General features: G+C 31.1%; 2 protein-coding genes across 2 annotated transcripts; one reads left to right on the top strand and one right to left on the bottom strand.

The window, feature by feature from the left end:
- Positions 1-1855: 1855 nt before the first annotated feature.
- Positions 1856-5493, bottom strand: LOC110605867 (putative receptor-like protein kinase At3g47110). Its single transcript, XM_021744535.2, has 2 exons — positions 2601-5493; positions 1856-2508 (listed from the first exon to the last, which is right to left on the bottom strand). Exons 1-2 carry the CDS (start codon positions 5281-5283, stop codon positions 2075-2077), a joined length of 3117 nt encoding a protein of 1038 aa, XP_021600227.2. The 5' UTR covers positions 5284-5493; the 3' UTR covers positions 1856-2074.
- Positions 5494-7467: 1974 nt separating this feature from the next.
- On the top strand, positions 7468-8862 carry LOC110605904. Its single transcript, XM_021744583.2, has one exon. It carries the CDS (start codon positions 7599-7601, stop codon positions 8517-8519), a length of 921 nt encoding a protein of 306 aa, XP_021600275.2. The 5' UTR covers positions 7468-7598; the 3' UTR covers positions 8520-8862.
- The last annotated feature ends 5149 nt before the right edge of the window (positions 8863-14011 follow it).

The following is a 14011-nucleotide window of genomic DNA, read 5'->3' as shown; positions in this document are numbered from 1 at the left end:
TAGCAATCCATTCAACGGTAGTTGTGGTTTGGGATGCGCAGTATTCGGTTCAAACTGAAAAAATCGATCAAATCGAATCGATTTAAAAATTTAATTTGATTTTATATATATTTTACTTCGGTTCGATTTTTAATTTCAGAAATTTCAGCTATTTCGATTCGGCTCAATTTTGATCAGAAAAAATTAAAAAAACCCAACCGAACCGATTAGTGATAATAATATATTTTTTCAATAATATAGAGAAATTAAATCATATTAAAATTAAAATATTTTAATTAAATTTTAAAATATTAAAAATAAAGTGTAAAAAATAAAAAAATTATTAAAAATCGAAACCAATCAAACCGAACCGAATCGAATCAGACCGGTTCGGTTTGATTCAGTTTCTGACCAAAATCATTTTGGTTCGGTTTTCATAAATACTAAAATTTCGATTTTTAGTTTTTCCAGTTCGGTTTGATTTTAAACTGAACCGACCGAATGTTCATCTCTAGTTGTGCTCTTGCGAGGACTATTCAGTTTAAGTTAAAAAAATTAATTAAATTAATGTAATTTAAAATTTTAATTTAATTTTAAAATAAAAATAATTTGATAAAATTTAATTCTAAATTTTAATAATTTTAATTTATTCAATTTAATGCAATTTGATTTTGATAATAAAATTTTTAATTCAACCAAATTAAATGTTACTATAGTGATTATTGGATTTAAGTTATAGTAAAATTTATGAAATAAAGATAAATTAAAATTTAATTAAATAAATTACATGAAATTAGTTTAAAATTAAATTTTAAATCGAATCAAATTAAATTAGACTATTTCAAATTATTTGTTGTATTTTCTATGTCTAGTTTTTCTATCAACTGTAGTCATAAAATTATTTTTTATCAGTTGGTGGTTTATTCAATTTTATTTTTCATTTAAATTATATTATTTTTTAAAGATTTTAAAAGTTTGTTCTTTTAAATTAAATTTTTACATTAACAAAGTATTTAAAAAAATAAAATTAACTTTACAACCATTACTGCTACAACAATAATAATTTTATAAAATTAAAATATTACTTAAATAAAAAGAAATGATAATAATAAAAAATTCTATAAAGTTTGAATATCAATTTAAAATACTTTGAAAAATAAAAATATTAAATAAACATACAAAAAGAAAAGGAAAAGAATCAACCTTGAAATACCATCAGTATCCTTTTATTTGTGTTAATAAATGGTGAAACTAAGAAAGTTGAAGATTTGGAATAATAAGTTATTTATGTTAGAATTTTACGTTTCTCTAAAATAAAAATAATATATTTTTTTATAAGAGTTTTAAATATTACTGTTTTTAAATTAAATTTTTAAATAAATTAAATATATTAAATCTCCCATAAATATTTCATAATTTAACATTAATAATTTTTTTAAAAAGTTTCGATCAATCGAACTAGAAAATGTAAAAAAAATAAATGTTGAAATCAGTTACAACGATAAATATATTTTTTCCTAAAATATGAAACAGAAAATAAAAAATATATTTTTTCCAAGGCAATTTTTTTTTTCCTTTCATTGAGCACACGGTACCGTTTAATAGTTAAAGGAGCAGGTAAGTTAAAAGGAAAAGCAAGTCAAGTCTATTTCTTTTATTATTCTTAATAGCATTTTGCTATGACTTTTAATCACATGGAAGTCCTTTCCAAAAAAAAAAAAAAAAAGAAAAATCACATGGAAGAATATTTTTTTCAAAATTTGTCCATTTGCTATACAACGTGGGGTTGATTATTGAAATTGTGATTTTAAAAAATATTTATTAAAATAATATTTTGACAAAAACAAAATTAACTAAAATAATTGATACTAAAATGTCACTAAAAAAAAGTCAACTTTTTGTATAGCCACAGGAATAAATAGATTAATACTAAATTCTGTTTGTATTTGGTCGGTCCGCTACAAATAAATCGCTTATCTCATAGTTGATTTTCATTTTTATGTTTATTTATTATCAGCTATAAGTTATTGGCAATCAGTCTAACTATATCTGACAGCAAAATTAAACAGGGTGTAAATGAAAGCAATGCAATTTTTCAAGCTTGGGGCATTGCTGATCTCTTGATCTTCTGCAGCATCGCTAAGGCTTCTCTCATGGATAAACGATCTTGCATAGAAGAAGCTGCACATAGCAAACCAACTCTTATAGCAGCAGCTACCAACTCTTGACTTTTCTCTAGCGAATGAATAGAAATAGTACTAGCACTAGTACTACTTGTTATGCTATTTCCGCTGGACACATCAGTAGAAAAATTAGCGTCTCTTCTTCGCAATGAATTATTCTTGAAAAGCCTTGGATCAGCAATCTCCATTACATGATTCTCATTAACTGCTGTTGCAAAGCTATTCAAGCTTAAACCTTCTTTGAACATTTCGTCTGTGGGCTTCTTTGCTATAAACATCTCCAATAGCAGGATCCCAAAACTGTAGGCATCTCCACAGGTTGAAGTCTTGCCACCCAGCCCATACTCTAAAACAAATCAATTACAGGATAGAAAAATTAGAATATATGTATGTTACAAAATCAAAACTAAGATATGGAAGTGTGACTCGTCACTGTACCTGGAGCTATGTAACCAATTGAGCCCTTGAGTCCTATTGTGCTGCTGTCATTCCCTGATGGATTTACAGGAAGAAACCTTGCCAATCCAAAGTCGCCAACATGAGCCACCATATCATTGTTTAATAGCACATTTCCAGGTTTCAGATCACAATGAACTAATGGGGGATCACAGTCATTGTGCAAGTAATCAATGGCAGAAGCCACATCTATTGCAATATTCAGTCTTTGCAATAGCGTTAGGTATAAACCAGATTCTTCATCTTCTTGATACAGCCACTTATCTAAGTTTCCATGGGACATGAACTCCATAACTAGAGCTTTGAATTCTTCTCCATTAAGTTCAATGCTAGAGCAAGAAGTGATAACTTTCACAAGGTTCCTGTGCCGAACACTCTTCAGAGCTTCACATTCTGCTGCAAAACTCCGAGCAGCTTTACTTTGCTGCAAGTCCAGGACTTTTACTGCTAGGATGGTTTCTCCATCTTCAACATTTCTGAAGATGCCTTTGTAGACAGAACCAAATCCACCCTTCCCTATCAAATTTTCCGGTGAGAAATTCTCTGTAGCTTGCCGGATATCAGAGTAAGAAATCTTTGGAGGCAACCCCTTTATATTAGAGGACAATCTTCCTTTGCCTCCCTTAGTCTTTTGATTTTTCCAGGATATAACTTTGCAAGCAAAGCACAACACAATCATTAAGCAGGCGACAATAGCCATAGGAAGTAAGACTTTCAACAAAATATGCCTGTTCCTGTTTCTTCTCTTCGCAATGCATTCATGGAGTCCTAAGTTTTCTGCTGTTGTTTGATTACCATGGCAAAGCCTTTCGTTTCCTTTAAGATTATTCAGCTGGCTGAGGTTCATGAAGACACCGCTCGTTGGAATTGCGCCTTCCAAATGATTGAAGGACAGATTAAGCTGGACTAAATACTCAAGTTGTCCTAGCTCTTCAGGGATTGTGCCAGTGAGACTATTTGACGACAGATCCAAGGACTCCAGAGATGCTAATTTTCCGATTGTACTTGGGATGGAGCCTGAAAAATTGTTTCCAGCCATAAAGAGATGTTGTAAGCTTGAGCAGCTACCAATTGTTGAGGAAATATTTCCTGATAATTGATTATCAGAAACATCCATGAATTGTATCTGTTTCAAGTTACCAACTTCTGCAGGTAATGGACCAGACAAAGCATTCTGTCTCAAATTCAACCAAGATAACGTAGAAAGCCCAAAAATCTCCATTGGTATGCTCCCATTCAGCATATTCGCAGCTAAGTCTAGATTATTCAATCGCTGGCAAGCTCTGATGCTAGTGGGTATTCTACCAGAGAACTGGTTTCCTCCTATTGCTAGAGAAGAGAGGTGCGTAAAATTGCCAAAGATATCTGGAATTTCTCCAGAGAACATGTTTCTGTATGCTGCAAAATTCTGTAGTTTCTTAAGCCTGCCTATGGTTTCTGGTATATCACCAACGAAAGAATTGTCTTCTATCGATAGGGATATGAGTTCTTGAAACCTGTCGATACCTTGAGGGAAGCTTCCAGTCAATAAATTATCAGCAAAACAGAACTGTTGGAGATGAGTTGACAGATTTGCAACAGAACTTGGAAGTTGACCAGCCAATCGGTTGGAAAAGATCATGAGCTCTTCCAGCTGCGTAGAGTTTTTTAGAGACTCAATTAACTGGAAATTAAGCTCCGTAGTAGAAGAAAGAAAATTATTCCCAAGATTTAAGTAAAGAAGATCTTTCATTCCACCAAACAGGGGAATTGGCCCATGAAAACCATTGGTAGAGAGCTCCAGATTCTGAATGCTTGAGGCATTGGATAAGGAACTGGGCAACTTTCCTTCAAGCCTGTTATGTGCCAAATGAAGCTCCCTGAGATTTGGAAGAGCAGAAACCATATTACTTGGTAGCTTTCCTGTGAGGTTGTTCTGTGTTAGAGACAAGTAGACTAAAGAAGAAATGTTCCAAATAGAATATGGAATCTCTCCACTAAGCTGATTCTCTGACAACTGAATCCAACGAATGTTACGAAGATGACCCAGCTCGCTTGGGATTTCGCCAAGAAGCTGGTTTCTTGCAAGGGAAAGGTTCTTGAGAGAGGTCAGATTTCCAAATGTTGCCGGGATTGGACCAGTGATGTTATTGATAGCCAGGTCGAGAATTTCAAGCCTTTGCAAATAACCTAGTTGAGAAGGAACGTTGCCGGTGAGTTGGTTCCTATATAAACTGATCGTCTGAAGATTATGACACTCAGATATAAGAACTGGGATGGTGCCATTAATGTTATTCATTTCAAGGAACAGATACTGAAGGTGGGAGAGACGACCAAGCTCAGGCGGAATATGGCCGTAAAGTAAATTATTGGCGAGGTCAAGCATAAAGAGGGAGCTAAGGTTTGAGAGGTGAGGGGGTATGGGGCCTGAAAGGCCGAGGCCAGAGAGTCTAAGTGACCGGACTCGAGCTCCTTTGACGGAGCAAGTGACGCCGTGCCATGTACAGTGAGAAATATTTTGATGAGACCACCCGCTAAGAAAGCTTTGAGGGTCAGAAACTGCGGCCTTGAAAGATAGAAGGGCTGCCCTGTCGGTGCTGGCACTGAGGCTTTCCGCTGTGCCCATGATGAAGCAATACAGATAAATTTGGAAGATGAAGAGCAGAAAGAAACGAAGATGCTCCATAGCGAAACAGACACTTAAAGGTTTCGAAGAACGTCGACGAGAGCAAATGCTTAGTGATTTCTTCTCATTTTATAAACTTGACCAGTTGGAAGTGTCTTCATTTTCCACATTGCTAGTCTGGCAAATTTTCTTGGCTTTAGTGTGTTTTTTCGCATTGCTAAGATGACAGACACCTCGTAATGCCGTCCTGGGCAGGTTTGCTATGATGATGGGAATTCAGGGTGAATTCGGTTTGAATTTAAAATGCACGAATTTGAATTTATATAATTTTTTTATTATAAATTTATTTATCTATGTCTTGAATCTAATAGTATTTTTTTTACGAAGATATTTGTCGGAAAAAAAATCATGAACGCTTCTGTTGAATTTTCATTTCTCAGATTCGTAATTTGATTTGCTTTTTAGGCAATACAAGTCCACGCGGGGTGAGGTTTCCCTTCAAACAGTTGGCATTGCTGGTATAGTCTCGGGTAGCATAATTACTTTTCAAAAGAAATGATATTATTTTTAAAAAAAATTATTATGTTTTAACTAAAAGAGTAATTATAATAATAAACATTTTTTATGCTATTTGACTTTTCTTTGGTCTCAAAAGATATTTATTTTATCCTTAATTTCTTTTTCTTTTTCTTTTTTTTAAATGGTCCTTAAATTCTTTTTCAGTTGTTCATTTTATCCACATATCACGTAAATTATATTTTTCACTGAAAGTGTCCTTATTTTTTTTCAATAAGAAAAAATAGTGCCATTACATATGGTTCCTAGTGAACTAAGAAAACGCTCTTTAAGATTAATTATACATAGAAAATATTTATCTGTTTCACCGTTGATTAAGAAATTTTTAAAATATAAATAAAAAAATTTTATTATAAAAAAATAAAATTTATACTCAGTTGGTTCTTTAGTTTCAATGTTTTTCTTCTTTGTTTTAATAATATTATTTTAAAAAAATATTATGTGATTTTAATAATATTCTTTTAAAAAAATAAAAAAAATAATTTATAACTACAATTTATCCCCCATGCTTGTCAAAAGAATTTAACAGCTCCCATTTAGATTCTTGATTTTTCACATTGCTATTCTGTCAAATTTTCTTGGGTTTAGAGTATTTTTCCACATTGCTAAAATGAGCTGATTGGTAGGTTAAGAATGCCTCGTCTCTCCCGTTAGGACTGTACGAATTTGATGTCCACCTCTGAGCCTAATCCCTTATCTGAAGCACGATGTTGAGAAGCTATAAGTTTGCGTTGCATGGACCGTCTGTGAGCCTGGAGCTTGTTCACTACACACACACACACACACAAAAAGGCACCTGTGCTTTAATGCCGTCCGGTGCAGGTTTGTTAATTGATGATGGTTGTTGAAAAAAAATCATGACAGCTCTTTTGTTGAATTTTCATTTCTAAGATTCGTGATTTGGTTGCTTTTTAGTTAATAAAAGTCCAAGTGGGGTTCAAATTTCAAACAGTTGCTCATCAGGTCTTTGGCATTGCTGGTAGTGTAGTCTCGGGTAGTATTCATCAAATCACTTTTTTTTTTTTATATAATGTGTATTTTTTAAAGACAATAAGATCAAAGCACCTAATTGAGACAAATTATTACTGAATAAAAGCCCAGCCCATTTAACTGTCTTAAAGCTAGACCAAGACCAGCTGACCCGAGAGATAGATCCACGCAAATCAGAAAGCTAAGTGAAGAAGTGTAGCACGCCTAGGCCATAGTTAGTTGCTGAAAAACCAAGCACAACAATTTGAGTATTTGCCAATCACATGCATCGAGAATCCAAACTAAAAGTAAAAGACAACAACAAGCACAGTGGGAGTCTTTGCTAGAAAAATAACCATTCTCTCAATACTATACAATAAAATAAATCGGAGAAAAGGGTGAAAAATCAATTAAAATAATAATTAACTCATGTGAACTTTATTTATGATTACACACATGCAAACACAGCTATATTTAACATGGAACCTGGGGCTGATGATATATTGATTTATTGAGCATCAAACTTAGTATTTATAGAGTTGTATGTCTAAGCTGCAGGCCATTTACAGTAGTAGTAGACAGTATTGGTTAATTGTATCCCCTCGACCAGTTGGGTGTTCGTTATATCCACTTCGTCCATTGGGCTGCTCGTTGTATCCTCCACGGCCATTAGGGTTTTCATTGTATCCCCCACGGCCATTAGGGTTTTCATTGTATCCCCCACGTCCAGTTGTGCTCCAGGCCATTTAAAATATATATTTTAAAATTTATTTATTGATATTTTTTATAAATTTTATTCATTAAATATTTTATTATTTAATTATGTATGTATGTACGTACGTAGAAAACACCTTCTTCCCACCGCGCGCGTTTCCTCTCCTACACACATATATGCTCTTCTTCTAAGCTCTCTCTGTTCCCTTCCTATCTTTCGCAATCTCATAAAAATGCTCAACACTGACCAAATGTTGCTGCAGAGGCCCTTGCCCATGGAGAAAACATGGAAATCCCATGTCGAACTTGCTCCTAATTGCCCTCGTTGTGCCTCCTCCAACACCAAATTCTGTTATTACAATAACTATAGCTTGTCTCAGCCTAGGTACATCTGTAAGGATTGTCGAAGGTATTGGACTAAAGGCGGCTCTCTGAGGAATGTTCCCGTCGGTGGTGGTTGTCGTAAAACTAGCCGAGCTAAGTCCCTTAGGGTCTCTCAGGATGGTCATCGTACAGCTTTTGCTAAGAGTTTCAGTGGTCTTAGTGATAGAAGTAATGAATCAAGGGGAGAATATTCATTGGCTCAAGAAACTGCAACTACTAATGGATCGTCTGAGATTGATCTTGCGGTTGTTTTCGCTAACTTCTTGAACCAAGACTCGAGTTTTCAGCCTGAATATATGGCCATGGGTCAAGAATTGCCTAATGATCAGGCCTGTACACAAGCAAATTCTTTAACACCTGATAGTGCTGTGATTGAATGCGACGACAAGCTCACAGATCTCCTGATCCAAGAATGTGATTCATTCCTTGAAGGGCTATGTCTACCTCCAGCAATTGTAAGAGATCACCAGCAACAAGAAAGAATTCAGGAGCTCATAGAAAGTCATGAAATGGTGCAAGATTATTCTTATTTATGGTCTGAAGCTGCTGCAACCTTGTCAAATGCTACATGGGAAACTGTAGTACAGCCACAAGAAGAATTTATTAGTTCTTTCTCCATGGATGATGAGCTAAAGATTTCATTAATCAAATAATCTTGTCTAGTCCATTAATTACAAATATTCATTTAATGGTGGGAAGAGTGCAGACATGTATTTTTTAAATTGATACCCTCATTAATTTGGATCAATTTAGGAATTGTTAGCCCAATATGATGTCGTTTTTTGGTTAGGCTTTTCCCAAGATTGAGTTGGTCCTATATCCGAAGTCACTAAAAAGAACAAAAGTTAGAAGGTTTCACACACTCAACAGTTTCAAAATTACCCTCCATTTTCCTTGCAAATTCTTTAATTTCCAGGATAATTACAACATCATGGACCTTACATTAGGTCAAGAGTCACTCTCATTTCAACAAAATCTTGTTCCCTTAACCCTCAAGCTGATAAATAGAAAAGCAAATAGAAGACATTTATTGAGTTATTTATATTTTTAATCTTGCCATATAGTATTGGGGAAATTTTGATTTTGAAATTAGCTACTTTTAAGTTGGATTGGGCTATCATGGGAAGATGAGATATGGGCTTGGTCTCCATCAACCCCACTAAAATGACACTTGGAAATGTTGTTCCTTTGATAAAGTGGGAGTGGTAGGTGTCACATCCAATCTGAATTGTGGGTTTGCTGCAGAATTTTTGTCTAAATTCTAAGAGAGCAATAAATACCATGTGATGTAAGGTGGTGATAAGAAAATTTCATAACTGTTCATATAGAAACACATTTGCAAATTTTCCTAATCAAATTCTAGACCAAAAGTTGATGAAGAACCCTAATCACATTCTCCTTTGACAATAATTTTTTCTATTTTCTAGAACAAGTTAGCCCAAGGTGGAGTCACTAACTAGTTGCAACACTAACATCAATATTATAGTTTTGTTTGAAAAAATAATAATAAAAAAAACTTTTTCATTCGCCTAATGATTTGAAACCTATCCTTACCCACAATTGAATTATAGATAAGATATTAATTTTTATGCTCCCTTTGAGATGATTCATTGCAAAAAGAAAAAAAATTAAATTATTTTATTTCAAACCATTGATAAAAAAAAATCAACTCAGTTTAATTTTTATAAATTTTTTATTTAATACAGTAGAAAATTAGATTTGGGACTGATTCTGTTTCCTCAATGATTGATGAGCTCAGTTTTAAAGAAATTATTCTAATCTAATTCTCTTTATGCATTATTAGAGAGTCATGATTCTTTCTTCTCATTCATTTCAAAATAGTAAATTAATAATGAAATCTTTATTATATGTTAAGATGAAAATAAATTCAGTTAAAATCATACTTTTAGTATAAAGTTATGGCTCAAATTTTTATTCATTAATATTTTTAATATTTTGTTTGCCTCTAATTATTTTGGTGGAAAGAATGATGGGTCAATATCAAAGCATCAAAAAATAAAAAAATAAAAAATAGTATGGGCACTAGACAGGCATGGTTGGGGAATCAATTACCCCACCTTCCACCAGTGATGGGCTAAGTGTCTTCTCCCTTAACAACTAATCAAAGTTGCTTCCATCTTCAAATCAATGGATATCTCCACAAGACCCTTACCCTAATCAAACTTATTATCCTTTTCATGTCTTATTATAGAGACATCTCTAGATTTTGAGGCTAAATTATGTGTGCCACACATATCTTACAAAGATTTGGTGGGATGAATCTATGTTGCTGAAGCTGTATTCTTCTTTTAGTTATCCATACATCCACAACTGAAAATATCCTTTTTTATTGCAACACCTTCATTTTTTAAACCATATATAAAAGGATAAATTTTGATCCCATCCCCAATTCAATTTCAATCTATTTCAGGCAAAACAATACATTATTTTAAAATAACTTACAACTAAAATCGAGAGTCAATTCCCAATCAAAATTGGTTTGGATGTTCTTCCTGGCAAGAAGCATAGAGATAAGAGTTGGAGTTTTTTCATTTATTAATTCTAAAATCATTTACTTGAGAAAGAAAGAAAACTATTCCACTGTGTAACTCACTAGTAGTTATTCAATTGAAAAAATTATAAAAAAATTATCATGTAATATCATTGAATTTTCACCTTAAAATATATTATTTACTTCAAGATTTTTTATTCAATTTTATATTGAAATAATATCCGATAATATAAATTTATATCAACACAAAATCTAATTATTATTATTTGCTAATGAGATAATAATATTTTGATGTAAAATTAAATTACAAAACATAAAATAGTACAAATAAAACTGATGAAATTATAAAATATATTCTTTTATTTAATTTATAAGATTTTCATTGAATAAAAAAAATGGAGTCAATTCAATAATCTTTATAAAAAAAAAAAACATAAAGATCAAGTTATAGGTTTGTTAGCTAAGTTTTATTAATATCAACCCAACTAAATTCAATTATTGAATTAGGGATTCAGCAATTAAAAGTGAGATAAAATTAAAAAAACCAGTAGTTGTTAATTATTTTTTTCTTCGGTTTGAATAAAGAGTGAAAATAATAATAATTGGATAGAAAAGCTGCAGGTATCTTTTTCATATATTCTCTCCCCATCGGCATTCCCTCCTTTAGAGTGAAAATTAAGGAAACCTAAATGTTTAAAATTTGTATTTAGAATGATTTTTTAAAAAAATAATATTGTTAAGATTTTTTTTTTTTTTTTTATAAATTAGGGTTAAACCGTAATCAAAACCAAAAACCACTTTAAACTGTTACGGTTGTCAAGAAGAACCCACTTTATAAAGATGAGAATAAGAAATTTTTTAAAAAATATTTCTATTTTCTGTAACTGACAAGACTGGATGTTTGAGCATCAAAGAGAGAGAGAAATTATGATAAGGTGACATCTTGGAGATTACAGTATGTTAGACATGTGCACATACACCATATATGATTGATACATCTTTCCTTTTGAAATCACTTCCTTATGATGAGATAATCAATAATTAGATTGATCAACTTCAACTTCCACACCTTAAATAGCAACTCCAATGACTCAGACCCTGACATCAATTCACTATCTAATTTAACCTTTTATTTTTTGCAAACTTATCGTTATTTATTAATTATTTTCTACTATATAAGTAAATTCATTCCAGGCATGGTTTAAATATTGATGAAATTGATCTTTTATTCAATTTTTTTAAGTAATCAAATATATATGTTTAAACTATCAGCATAAATACAACTTTAATTTTTTATAATATAGCAGTTTAGATTCTATAATTTTAAGAAATCTAAGTATGATATTGATTTATTTGATTAAGACTTTTCTTTCGAATATCTTTTAAGATTCGAATTCATAATATTTACTACGATATCAATATATTTACTACGATATCAATTATAAAATATGGTATCGAGTATTTACGGTCATATTAAAAGTTTAAATTATTAATAGAAATTATACTAAACACCATGATTTGAAGAAATTTTAGTAGAATATAAATATATCTAATCAACATATATATATATATATATAAATTATGAAAATAATATTTGTTTTTTAATTATAATATCCTAAGATATTTTATATTTTTTTCAATATTAATGATCATCGGACTACTTATACACTGAAATAAGTCAGGGTCCCACACTCAAGTAAATCGGTTCAATATTGTGCAGCGCGCTGGTCTACTCAAGGAAAATATAGTTCGATGACATGACAAGAAGTAAGGAAAGCAAACTCGGTCATTTCGCAGCTCTATCAGTACGCGTGCCGGCAGAAATTAAATGGCCGCCTAGTATAGAGAGACTCTAACTCGTCTGTATATACGGTCTGAGTGACAGAAATAGATGATATTGTAGCAGAAAGGCGATTATGCATCACTAAGAAAAGAAATAAAAATAAATAGTGGTGATTTTCTCTAACTAAGTTTAAACTATATTTTCTGGATTTTAAAATATCAAATATGATGTGAGTTATGCAAACGAAAAAAGTACTGTGAACCTAATAACCCTTTAATTCCAGAAATTATAGAATACAATATTATAAGCAGTGGTTTTATTATAATTACTAGTAAGGATAAACTTCATATAAATTTCATTGTAATTAATTGGTAAAATCTATCTAAACCTTCTCTATATTTTAAAGGGTATTAACTAGAATAAATATATCGGAAAAAAGTAATTATTAATTCATAAAAACAAAATTGGTTGGGAGGATAAAAAAAACATCAAATCTTCATGGGATAATGTCATATCCTAGGTATGTAGAGATTGTGCCACAATATGTAATAATGCATGTATATTAATTATTAAAGCTTGAAGTAACAAAAGGAATGGAACACAATGAAATGGAGGCAAAAGCTTTTATATCCATCCATGGAACTTTATAAAGAAAGGTGTCTACAGAAAATGTCTGCAAATATAGTAGAGAAGGTGAGGAAAAGGCCAATCTTTAAAAAAAGAAAGGAGATTGCAAGTGAGAAACGCCAAATTTATAATAATTTTTATTGAACGTAATTCAGGACAAGGTTCATGCATGAGGAAGGGTATAGGCATTTTCTCTTCTGTTTACAAAATAAATATTTCAGAATAGATAAATTTGAACTTAAGATTTAATCTATTTCTTATATTTTAAAGATGAAGAAAGATCAATTGGTTTTTTTTTTTTTCCGTCCAGAAAAAAATGATTTGGAGAGCTTACCATAATTATAATGTTGAAGAAACAGGTTGTCGTGTCCACCTCCCTTTTTGGTGTGGCATTGTCCTTTTCATTGTCTGGATTGTAGTGTATCTTTAACTCTAAAGCTGATCAATCATTGTATCAGAACCACTAAAAAAGAAATTGTCATCAGAATTTTATTCTCCATTAAATAACATTTAAAAGTATAATTGATATAATTGAAACAAAACTGTCCCTCAATTGATTTTTATAAGAAAAAATATGAGCCAATTGATGTTTATGATAATTACTCTGATTAGTAAATTGATGAAGATTAAAGTGAACATAAAAAATTACTTAAAACTCAAAAATAGTTGTGTAAAACTGTATACTTTGATTTCTCTGATAATTAACTTTTATATCATAAAAAATAAATAGAGTTAATCATCATATGTTTTGAAAATTTGGTTAGTATTGCCTAACTGATAAGAGGTCTCGTATTTATAGATGTCATGAAAATTTTTTTCGTGTAATCTCGTTTCATAATTGACTGAATGAGTTTTGATGAAAGGTTAAGATCTGAAGTTTTCGAACTTTTTTTCTTTTGATGGGATCGAAAATTTTCTGATTAAACTCTTATCACGACATTATTTTTAGTACCAATACATATCAATATTAAGCGATTATTATATTGTATTGATAACTATTTAATATTTATTTAAAATATAAATTATATTTGTTTTAACATTTTAGATTTAATAATTATACTTTATAAAAATAAAGAGTTATTTAATTATATTATTATAAATTTAGGATATTAATTAAATAGTTATATTTTTATAAAAATTAAATATTAACAACAAAAATATTAGAAACTTTTGACGGCCAAAAATATATATTTGGGCAAGTATATAAATATTTAAATAAGGAA

The sequence above is a fragment of the Manihot esculenta genome, chromosome 18 (assembly GCF_001659605.2).
Source record: "Manihot esculenta cultivar AM560-2 chromosome 18, M.esculenta_v8, whole genome shotgun sequence".
Classification (NCBI taxonomy): Eukaryota; Viridiplantae; Streptophyta; class Magnoliopsida; order Malpighiales; family Euphorbiaceae; genus Manihot; species Manihot esculenta.
The sequence above is the reverse complement of the archived record's forward strand: the minus strand, read 5'-3'. Positions and strand labels throughout refer to the sequence as shown.

Bases quoted from the DNA above. Each gene is read 5' to 3' on its own strand.
- LOC110605867 (XM_021744535.2), bottom strand. From the start codon at position 5,283: ATGGAGCATCTTCGTTTCTTTCTGCTCTTCATCTTCCAAATTTATCTG. The intron at 2,509-2,600 runs GTACAGTGACGA...GATTTGTTTTAG, and splicing joins AATTGGTTACATAGCTCCAG to AGTATGGGCTGGGTGGCAAG.
- LOC110605904 (XM_021744583.2), top strand. From the start codon at position 7,599: ATGTACGTACGTAGAAAACACCTTCTTCCCACCGCGCGCGTTTCCTCT.